The 11642-nt window shown below is 45.9% G+C and overlaps 1 protein-coding gene across 1 annotated transcript; it reads left to right on the top strand.

The window, feature by feature from the left end:
- The first annotated feature begins 2208 nt into the window (after window positions 1-2208).
- Window positions 2209-9429, top strand: Fga (fibrinogen alpha chain). The gene is made up of 6 exons (XM_057757086.1): window positions 2209-2337; window positions 4469-4597; window positions 5011-5194; window positions 6104-6249; window positions 6741-7875; window positions 8654-9429. The coding sequence occupies exons 1-6, from the start codon at window positions 2284-2286 to the stop codon at window positions 9373-9375; spliced, it is 2370 nt and encodes a 789-aa protein (XP_057613069.1). The 5' UTR covers window positions 2209-2283; the 3' UTR covers window positions 9376-9429.
- The last annotated feature ends 2213 nt before the right edge of the window (window positions 9430-11642 follow it).

The raw sequence follows: 11642 nt of genomic DNA, 5'->3' as shown, positions 1-11642 counted from the left end.
GAGGAGGGAGGGGAGAGAGGAGAGGAGGAAGGGGAGGAGGACGGGGAGGAGGACCGAGAGGAGGATGGGCCTTTTGAACAGATGCTGGGATGGAGTCAGGAAGTGACTCCAGGGGACCATGAAACAGCAAGGGCACAGTCCTTGGAAATGCTTCCACAGGCTCCACAGTGGTGGCTTCCAATGAAATTGCCTCTGTTAGTTTGCTTTCAGGAAGATTATGATTTGTCCATTTACCTGAAAGGAATCTCCTGCAGACCCAGGGAAAAAAGAAAGAAAAAAAAGCTTTTGAGGGGGTTTCCCGTCCAGGCCAATTTGTACATTTTGATGATACAGTGGGGAGGGGGGGCAAATGCTTCCCAGCATCTTCAGGAATTGTTGTTGTCTGTAATCTCAATGGGCTCAAGGGCTTCTCTGAGCTCTGAAGCCAACTTTAAAGAGCTGGGGAACTTTCCTCAGTGTAGGCTGACATTGTTCCATGAGAGCTTTGATCTGTCTGCAACAAGCTTGGCATGTCTGAGCTGCTCTGTTTGCAGCAGAGGAATGCATTCATGCTTGCTTGCTGGATGAGGGTCTGCACCTTTCTGGCAGACTGTAAAAACAAGCAAAATAGTTCAATTTTTCAGTTTCTGTTCTAGTGGAAGGGACAGATAATACCCTACAACAACCAAGGCCACTAGAGATAACTGAGCTAAGAAAAGAGAGAGGAACAAGGGACGACACTTGAGGATTAGTAGAATGTCCAGTAAACATTTGGGTGCTCAGTAAGTACTCGGTAAATGCTAGTGGCTGCTGTTACCAGGAGTGGCTTCACAGAGGACCAGGATCAGACAAAGGAGGACTGGTTGCCAGCTAACAGAATACCCTGTTAAGTTTGAATTTCACATGTACAACAACATTCTAGTAAAAGTATTTTCCAAATATGGCAGAAGACATGCATGGACTAAGATATATTGTTCATCTGAGATTCATATTTAACTAGTCATTCTCAGATTTTATTACTAAATATAACAAACTTAAGTCAAAGGCTTCTTCTCACGTTGCTGAATCATGACTGATTATGTATATGCTTGATGTAAAATAGCCCCCGTTTGGCTAATAAGCATATGTATCACCCCATTTAATTATCTTTTTCTTTTCTCCTTTTCTGATTTCCCTCGTTTTTCGTCTCCTAACTACCGATACTGTGTTCCCGTCTCTGAGTTCCACGTTTTAGGGTTCACATTGATGTGAAATCACTCAGTGTGGTGCCCTCTCTGCTCATGCATGTCTCCCCAGAGGCAGGATTTTCTTCTCTTCCCGGGCTGAGCAGAAATCTCCTGTACTCATCCACTGAGGGGTAGTGGGCCGCTTCCCTAGTGGAGAGTTGTGAATGACAGCCACAGTCAGTTCCAGACCCAGCTGTTGCTCTGCGGGCGGAGAAACAGAAGCAGGTCGGTGGGTCACACAGAGTTCCATTGATCCCAGAGGAACCGGACGGACGTGGAGATGGAGAACCCGTGAAGAGGGCCCATGTCCAGAGGAACAGTGAGGAAAGAAAGGGCACTTTCCACAACATTTCTGTTCTCCACTGACAACTACCACTTTCTGCCAGGCAGTGGTGGCAAACACTACCCTGAAAGCCTTGAAATAATGCACCCATTTGTTCACTAACATGTGTAATAGGCTGTCATTGCCTTCATTCTTTAATGGAGGAAACCGATTCCCCAGGATGCAAAGTAAACTTCATATGAACACAGAGCAGGGAACTGGAGTTGGGATCGTGGAGGTAGGTGTTTGGCACCAGTGGCTGTTATTTTGACACTTGAGCGGAGGAAAACCATATGTTTAAAATAAGCTTACTATAGGCTTTCAAGCCATTTTGAAACTCGATGAATTCTGAATCCTACACAGAGTCAGATGTCACTGATTATATCTCTAGTTCACAGAAGTGATAGATAGATAGAATGTCCTAGCTCCCCACACCCTCCTGCCGGTGTGGAAATGATCCCCTACTTCCTGGAATGTGGAATTTTCCCCCCAGCTTCTGGCTGCACAATCAAATGCTACCATTTGCAACAACTTATCAGAAGCAAACAAGCTACAGAGAATTGAGCAAGAATTTCTGGGATGCCCGCATTATGGTCAGAGCAGAGGACTCGGTGTGAGCTTTGGCTCTTGGAGCAGGACAAAGGTGATGATTAACTCAGCCTCCTGCAGACTTAAGTAGGATGGGAGCTGAGAGTAGTCAGTCCTCCTGTCTTTGGCTGCAGTGACCCTCATGAGCCATCCTTAGACACAGGAAAGATGCTCTCCCTGAAGGTTGCCTGCCTCGTCCTGAGTGTGGCCAGCACAGTCTGGGTATGTCCTCCTTATCTCTCATGCTCTAGTATTTCTCCTACAAGGTGCTTTGACTTTGGAGTCTACCAGATCTAATATAGCAGACAGACTATTATACCAGGTCTAATATAGCAGACAGACTATTATACCAGGTCTAATATAGCAGACAGACTATTATACCAGGTCTTCGTTCTAATACCTGTTTGGTTTTATAATTGCCAGGCCACGGAGGCAGATTCCTAGATGGGCCTCACAAGTGCACAGGGTAGTGTGATGTCAAGGGGAAGGCCATGGAGGGGGCCGAGGGACCACATTTTCGAGGGGTCCTGACATCAGTCATACAGGGTGATTTGTCTGTCAGATTCAGCCTTCCAACAGGGCACTTTTGTTTGTTATAGACTTTCATGGTGCTGGGGATTGATCTAGCATCTGGGCGTGCCAGGCAAGCTTTCTGCAGCGGAGTCACACTGCCGGATTGCCAGCCTGGTGAATCTCCCTGAATTTGTCCTTCTAGAGTCTGGAGACATCCCGCTAGCAGAACGAACACTTGAGAATTACTCTCTGACTTGTACTCTCTGGCTGTTTGTCTGCAATGAGCAGAACGCTTTAGGTTTGGTGTTGCTGTTCTCTAGCTTTTGGCTTTGTTTGCCGTGGTTTGTTTGTAACGTTGAGGACTGAACCCAGAACTTTCTAGACGCTAAGAAGAACTCTCCGATTGCCCTACATCCCCAGCTCTAAAAGATAGTTTTTCTATCTCTTTGAAGACCTGAAGGAAAAAAGCAAATTTGCTACCTTTGAAAACACACAGCAAATTCAGAAGGACTCAGTTATGAGGCATTGTGTTCTTTGGATTTGTCTGCTTTTTTTAGATAACGTGTAAATACTGAAAAAAAAATCCAAAATTAAGCTCCAAAAACATATAAAAGAAAGGAACCTAAATCTGTGGGGCTTCTGAAGCATTCTAATTTAGCAAACATGTCAGCTATGCCCAAAGAACTCAGTGACATCCTGACTAGAGACCCGGGCAGCATATTATTCCAGCTGCATTCTCGGCTCGCCAATTCATAAATCTTGATATCAGAAAGTAAAGAATAAAACATTTTTTTATTCTATTATTTAGCTAAAAATCACCAGCTAAGGTGATATTTCTGGGTAATTCATAGTTGCTATTTTCCTAATCTCTTATTATTGTATTCAATTTCTGTCTGCTTTATTGTTGGATTATTTTATTCTGAAATGCAATTGAATTTACCATTATATTTCTGATACAAAAGGATTTTGCTTGTTCTTTTAAATGAATTGTTCTTCGTTCCTTTAATTATGATAATTAGGGTTATTTGAATCCTCGCAAGAGAGACTTCGTCTGTGTTGACTAATTATCAGGATGAACTACCCAAACAAAAGCAGTGACATTGAAAGGCTTGTCAGTTGGCCGCGCAGAGTGAAAACAATGGACCCTCAAAGCCATCTTCAGCCATTGAACTATAAAGTCTGCATTTGGTTTATAGCTGAGAATTTTTAACTCTGCGTTTCTAATTATAAGGTGTTAAAAAAATTGCTAGCTGCTGACTACTGCTTTAACTGTTTATTGTTTTCATTTTGAATGAAAATCTACAGTGGCGTGATTGTAGGACAAAAACACTGCCGACTCCTAACTCCCTACGTTTCTGTCCTTGATCAATGCTTGCCTGAATCATGGACCCTCTCCAAAGGTTACCATAGAAACCTGAAGGAGCGAGGGAGAGCGAGCCCAAGAGGGCGCGGGTCTTCGCATACAGAAGGACTTACAGGAGAAAGAACTAGACTTTTTCAGCTACTTTTTTCCTCTGTGGTCATGAAAGGAAAGAAAAAGATGAAATTTAACTAATTCTGCTAGTACAGATTATTTTTCGGTTAAAACCCCTGACAGTTAGGTGTTTAATGAATATCAAACACAGTTTTAAAAAAAAAATCATGACCTTTATCTCCTTTGCTTCTCATAATGACTTCATAAAATAAGTAGAATTTTTATTTGACTGTAAGAAACTGGCCTTTTCCCTCTGCCTTTTCTTTCTTGGAGCTTGTGAGCATCATAATGTCTCCACCATGAGCATCATAATGGCTAACATTGTTGCCTCTGCTCTCTTCCCTATTTCTGAATGAACCCTTGAAGACCTCAGACACCGACACTGGAGGTGAATTCTTGGCGGAAGGAGGCGGAGTGCGTGGCCCAAGAGTTGTGGAGAGACAGCAGAGTCACTGCAAAGAGACAGACTGGCCCTTCTGCTCTGATGATGAGTGGGTAAGCCGAGGACGTGGTGAGCAGGGCGTCCTTCCTTGTGGCACAGAGAGCTGCAGGCTCACCGAGTGAGTCCTGGAAACCTTTCCCCATCAGAGATAATCTAACAGGAAACTAGCTCCTTACACGCCAAATTAGAGAAAGAAAATGGAATGAACACTTGTCCTAAGGCCCTGCGTAGTCATCAAGGGTCCCTGGGGGATGCCTGAACAGTAGGACTTCAGAATTTCCAGAGCCTCACACAGACTAAATGGTCCTTCACTCTGGAGTTTCCCCGTGGCCTCTTAACTAGTCTTCGGAGCTATCCTCGGTGGATAGTTGGAAGAGCTGGGACGGGGAAGCTGCAGGAACTGTTTTAACAAAACTTACTAGGAGATGGACCTTCCATATAACCCCGCCCCCTGCTTCATTTTCAGAACCACAAATGCCCTTCTGGCTGCAGGATGAAAGGGCTGATTGATGAAGCCAATCAAGATTTTACCAACAGAATAAACAAGCTCAAAAACTCACTATTTGATTTTCAAAAAAACAACAAGGATTCTAATACGCTGACCAGGAATATTATGGAGTATTTGAGAGGGGACTTCACTAATGCCAACAGTGAGTAGGACATTTTTAATGCTCAGACTTTCTAGCGAAGACAACAAAAACCCCCAATTATAATGTTTCCTTGCAGCTACCATGATCCTATTCCAAAGCTCTCAGTGCGGAAACCACTCAAGTTTAAGGAGATGTATGTCATTTCCAGAAAGTTAGAGAAGTCAGCTTAGATTTTTAACATCCCGTATATTGAAAATCAGGAGAGGCAGACTGTCCAAGCAGCTGTTCTGCTTCTGGCCCTTAGACAAGGAGTCTCAGAGGTCAAGGGACTTCTCAAAGACACAAGTTAGATGTCAGCTCTGGATTCTGCTGAGTCAATTACATATTTTTTTTTTAAAAAAAAAATGAGATACAGGACCATGCTCAGTGTTCCCCGTGGGACTCATCAGTGCTGGGGAAGCACTGAGGTCCCTCTGGACATAGATAAGGACTCCATGGAAGTCCCCGGTCTTGTACACTGAACAATTTAATGTCAGCGGCACAGCCATTGCTGGCAGGTGACCGACCCTGGTAATTCCCAAAATGCTTAGAAATGATTTCAAAGTTCCAGGTAGAAAAAAAAAAATAACCTCCTCAACATTAATATATAATAATAGATTCAAGTCCCTTGAGTGAAGTTACGATAAAATAGTTGGATGTGATCAAACTCACTATTTACCGAACCTCTGTTTCAAACTCCAAAGTTACTAATACACATGGATGGCTTTCGTGGGGGACAATCTAGTTAAGCCTGAAGCTCGCAGAATACACACCCGGAGAACAGGCTGCAAAGGAATTGTGTGGAAATGTTTATGAGCAATTTTCTCTTTTCTCGTTTGTTTGGGTGTTTGGTTTTCTGTTGTTGTTTTGCTTTACTAAGCAAATCGGTCTGCAGCCACCTGAATGAATGCCTTGCATTTCCTCTCTCAGACTTTGATAACACCTATGGCCAAGTCTCCGAAGAGCTGAGACGCAGAATTGAGGTCCTGAAGCGCAAAGTCGTAGAGAAAGCACAGCAGATCCAGGTTCTGCAGAACAACGTCAGGGCTCAGCTGATCGAGATGAAGCGCCTGGAGGTAGGTGTGAAGCCCAGGTCCCAACTGCCTTGGGTTTGTCTAAGGAGGAGAAGGAAGACGCTAGTCTTCTGAGTGGCTGCTGTGTCCATTAGCCACCCAAAACAGAAGCGTCTCCATCCTAGAAATGAAAACAGAAGGAAATTCTTAAAGTGTAAACACAGCGTATTTCAAAAGAACACACTTTGCCCTGTCTGCGCATCACATGCTGAACCCTTGGCTCCAGCCTCATGGAGGCTCTTTAGTGAGGGCTTCCATTCACAGGGATTAGTAACTTTCTCTTTCCCTATTCATATTCTAAAATGGATCCAAAGAGCTCCCACTGCCCAACCTCCCTGCCCCTGCAGGGCTTCCAGTGATGATGCTTTGGGAAAAGTGAAAAGTGTTTTTTCCGGTAGTCCAAGAAGTGAAACCCATTTCCAAAGTGTAAACCAATTACCAGGAACCAAGTTTGTCACTAGACATAATTCGTTTCTCTGTCTTCCTCTCTTCAGGTGGACATTGATATCAAGATCCGCTCTTGCAAAGGGTCCTGCAGCAGGGGTGTGGTCCATCAGCTCGATCTGAGGGACTACGAAGAGCCGCAAAAGCAGCTGGAACAGGTCATCGCTAAAGACCTGCTTCCTGCGAAAGAGAAGCAGCACTTGCCAACACTAAAAATGCTTCCCCTTCCCGACTTGATTCCCGGAACTTACAAGAGCCAGCTTCAGGAGGCCCCTCCAGAGTGGAAGGCATTAACAGAAATGCGGCAGATGCGGATGGAGCTGGAGGGGCTCGGGAAGGGTGGGAATTCACGCAGGGATTCTCGAGGAGACTCTCCAACACATGGGCCAGAGGCAGAGGCAGAAAGCCCCTTGAAACCGACACCTGGTGTATCTGAGCATAGGCGACCTGCAAGCTCCCAGCCTGGAAGTGAGGGAAGTTGGAACCCCTGGGCTATGGGGTCTGACGGACGCGGGGGTTCAGGAAGCTCCCAATCTGGAGGTTATAGGCCAAATAGCTCAGGCTCTGGGAACCCTATGCCTAGCAACCCGGACTGGGGTGAATTTTCAGAGTCTACAGGAAGTAGCAGCCCAGCAATAAGAAAAGAGTACCACACTGGTAAACTGACCACCTCTAAAGGAGATAAAGAGCTCCTGATTGGAAACGAGAAAGTCACCTCCTCTGGTACAAGCACCACCCGCCATTCATGCTCTAAAACCATTACCAAGACTGTTACGGGTTCTGATGGCCGCAGGGAAGTGGTCAAGGAAGTGGTCACCTCGGATGATCCCTCTGATTGTGGTGGAGCCATTGAATTAGGCGTGGAGCATAATTTTGGTGGCAGGTTTGACTCGTTTCCCCAAAAGTTCCCGGAGCACGCTGATTTTTTTGGCAGCCACTTCGATTCGCTCTCCTCTAACTTCAAAGAATTTGGCAGTAAGACCGAGGCAGTAGGCTCTGACATTGGCTTAGAAGACCCAGGCTCCCATGTTCCTAGTTATCCCTCCAGTGGTAAAACCTCCACTGTCAGAAAGCAGCAGATCACCAAGACCTACAAAATGGCGGATGAGGCAGGAAGTGAAGCTCACGAAGCTGGAGAAGCTCGGACCACCAAGAGGGGTCGTGCCAGATCGCGGGCATCGAGAGGTATCCACGCTTGACCCCCTAGATTAAGTTAACCGTTTCTGCACCATTTCCTAACCTTCTAGAGTGCCTTGTTGAAATCGCACTTTTCCTTTTTCCGTGCTAGACTGTACGTTCCATGGGGGCAGGGACCTTGCCGCATGTCTATCTCTGTAATTCCCAAATGTCTTAACAGTGCATTCGTTTCTCAATAAATATATTTCAAATAAATGAACAAATCCTTCTGAAACTCAATTCTGAGTCTGTTTAACCGAATCCATGCAAAATGTGTGCCATGGTGACATCCAACTCACTAACCTTAAATTTGGTGTTACGTCTCAGTTGACATTTAGATCGGGTTAAACATTCGTTCTCTTACTATATTGATTGATGGATGCTTAGCCGCCTCTGATGACCATCTGCTATTAGTATGTGCAAATAAGATTTAGAATCCATTTGAAGAAAGTTTGCACTTTGAAGACATAAGTATTCTTTACCTATTTAAAATTACATCTCAATGTAGGTGCATCTTTTTCCATGGGAGGAGGGAAGGAAGGAAGAAGGGAGTGAGGGAGGGAGGGAGAGAGGGAGGGAGGGAGGGAGGGAGGGAGGGAGGGAGGGAGGGAGGGAGGGAAGGAAGGAAGGAAGGAAGGAAGGAAGGAAGGAAGGAAGGAAGGAAGGAAGGAAGACAAGCAGACAGGCAAGCAGGCAGGTGGTATCTGTCTTCTTTAATCTGGGCAATGTTTTCTTTGTAAATTTATGTGAGAGCAACTACTTCCAACCAGCTTAATTTTTCTTTTAGACTGTGATGATGCCCTCCAAACACATCCTTCAGGTGCCCAGAGTGGCATTTTCAGTATCAAGCTCCCTGGATCCAATAAGATTTTATCTGTTTATTGCGATCAAGAGACCAGTTTGGGAGGATGGCTTTTGATCCAGCAGAGAATGGATGGATCACTGAATTTTAACCGGACCTGGCAAGACTACAAGACAGGTTTCGGCAGCCTGAATGACAAGGGGGAAGGGGAATTCTGGCTAGGCAACGACTACCTCCACTTCCTCACTCTGAGGACCTCTGTCCTCAGGGTTGAACTAGAGGACTGGGCTGGAAAACAGGCTTACGCCGAGTACCACTTCCGGGTAGGCTCTGAGGCCGAGGGCTACGCCCTGCAGGTCTCCTCCTACCGGGGCACAGCGGGAGACGCTCTGATAGAAGGCTCTGTGGAGGAGGGGCCCGAGTACACCTCACACAGCAGCATGAGGTTCAGTACCTTTGACAGGGACGCGGATCAGTGGGAAGAGAACTGTGCCGAGGTCTACGGGGGAGGCTGGTGGTACAACGGCTGCCAGGCTGCCAATCTCAATGGCATTTACTACCCCGGGGGCACCTATGACCCCAGGAACAACAGCCCCTATGAGATAGAGAACGGGGTCGTCTGGATCCCCTTCAGAGGGGCGGATTATTCCCTCAAGGCTGTTCGCATGAAAATCAGACCGCTGGTGGAGCAGAAGCTGAAGAAGTAGGGAGTGGGGGCTAAATAAGAAAGATGGAGTCAAGACTCTTGTCAGCGTCTTACAAGTTCCCAGGTGCTATTTTATTGTTCTTTGTACTGTAGCTAACTGTAACAGAGATGAATTCCTCCTCTGAAAAATAAAATTATACTTTTTTTTTCACCTTTAAATACTTCTGTGAGTTTCAAAGCTTTTGCAAGGAGATGCCAAGGAATACTCATTCCGTCAGGAAGAGGGAGTCAAACCTGAGCTCTTCATGGCCTCCGTGAAGGGTGCTGATTTAAACATGGCTCTTCTCAGACCGCCAGTCGCAGGCCCCCTGGGAGGACACAAGTTAGTTCCGTGGGTTTGAAACTGACTCAGACTAAATAGTCTCCCATGCTTGCCTGCCTCTGCTCTCCACCTTGCGGTTTGAGTCAGGGTCTCTCACTGAGCCTGGAGTCTGCCAGCTTTTCTAGACTGACTGGTGCGTGAGCCCCACAGATCTGATTGATGGGGTTACCAGGGTGTGTCTCTGCTCCTGGCTTATTGTGTGGTTGTTGGAGAGTTGATACAGATTCTTCTCTTTGCACACGGCTGGATCTTTACTGACTGAGCCAAGGCCCAGGCACAGAAGTTTTTGTTGTTTGTTGCTTTTCTGTTTTTGCCTTTTTGTTTTTGTTTTGTTTGTGTGTGTGTTTTCCCCACTGTAGTTACAAGTGATACAGGCAGAGAAAGCACTTAAATTGCGGCCCTCTCCTCTCCATAGCAACAGGGGCTGCTGGGCCCTTCCCAATGCCTTTCTGGTTGCTCTTGGTACTAAATGCTATTCTTGCTTTCCCAGCACTCTCCTGGTTTCTAAACTGGAGTTTGTTGGAAGAAAACTCACCAGCCCTTCCCCAGCCAATATGTAAAACCCACTCCCTATTGAATGCTTCTGGATATAAAAAAACATTTTTTAAGAATCAGCTCAATTTAGTTATTATATTCACAGATATCAATATTTTTTTCTGATAAATGATAACTCCAAATTCCACTCTCGGTTTGTTAACTGTAAGAACATGATATTTCTAAGCTTTACCAAGAATAGGTACTGGATTTGAGGATTGTACTGGGTGGGGGAGGGGGCAGAATCACTGTTGAGTTCCTTCAGAAAACTCAGCTGCTATGCTCTAGAGCTCAGGAATTACTGCTCTTCACTTCTTGAGGGGCGACGGCAATAATCTCCCCGGAGGAACGGATGGGAACAGACACGTGAAAGCACAGTGTTCGAGGAAGCGGGATCTCACTTACCAGAGGTTAGAGGTCATCTTCTGGGCTCCTTGCCTGATTCCAGTCTGAGTGCAAAGGGCTACAAGGTGCAGCAAGCCAAGCACAGGAAGACAGAGCCACCTATTCTCGTCTGGGAGAGAAAGAGGGAAGAAAAACTGATGAATTTCAATGTAATTCAGGCCAGTATAGAGCTAAATAAAGTCTGTGCTATAGAAGTTACCTAGCAGAGCTAACCTGTGCTATGGGGGTAACTAGCAGAACTAACCTGTGCTAAGGGGATAATAGCAGAGTTAACCTATGCTATGAGGATAACTAGCAGAGTTAGCCTATGCTCTGGGGATAACCAAGCAGAGCTAACCTATGCTAAGGGGATAATACCAGGGCTAACCTATGCTATGGAAGTTTTCTAGCAGAGCTACGGGGGCGACCTAGTAGAGACAACCTGGAGGATTCAGGGAGCACACACAGGCACCTTCAGGGGCGTTGCCTCCCTTCTTCCTGAGCACCGTGAGATGAGACGTAGAATACTACGGCCACTGCTCCGTATGCACGCTGGACACATGGGAATTTGTTCACTACAGGCCAACAGCCAGGATGCATCTTAACATTACACCAAGCCTCAGCAGAGTCCTGTATCAGCCTGAGTCACCATAACTATCTAGTTACATACATGATTTGAGGGGAGATTAGAGTGTTTTCAATCCTCAGTGAGCTGGGAGTGAGTGGATGCCTGTAATTTCACTCAGGAGAATCCACACAACTACAAGGTCAGCCTGGTCTACACACCAAGTTCCATGCCAATAGAATCCATGCAACTTCAAGGCCAGCCTGGTCTACACCACCAAGTTCCACACCAATAGAATCCATGCAACTTCAAGGCCAGCCTGGTCTACACACCAAGTTCCTTCCACGCCAATAGAATCCATGCAACTTCAAGGCTAGCCTGGTCTACACACCAAGTTCCACACCAATAGAATCCATGCAACTTCAAGGCCAGCCTGGTCTACACACCAAGTTCCATGCCAATA

This window comes from Chionomys nivalis, chromosome 24 (genome assembly GCF_950005125.1).
Source record: "Chionomys nivalis chromosome 24, mChiNiv1.1, whole genome shotgun sequence".
NCBI lineage: Eukaryota > Metazoa > Chordata > Mammalia > Rodentia > Cricetidae > Chionomys > Chionomys nivalis.
Note: the sequence above shows the minus strand (reverse complement) of the source record. Positions and strands in the feature narration are given on the sequence as shown.

Bases quoted from the DNA above. Each gene is read 5' to 3' on its own strand.
- Fga (XM_057757086.1), top strand. From the start codon at position 2,284: ATGCTCTCCCTGAAGGTTGCCTGCCTCGTCCTGAGTGTGGCCAGCACA. The intron at 5,195-6,103 runs GTGAGTAGGACA...TTCCTCTCTCAG, and splicing joins GGACTTCACTAATGCCAACA to ACTTTGATAACACCTATGGC. The intron at 7,876-8,653 runs GTATCCACGCTT...TTTTTCTTTTAG, and splicing joins CAGATCGCGGGCATCGAGAG to ACTGTGATGATGCCCTCCAA.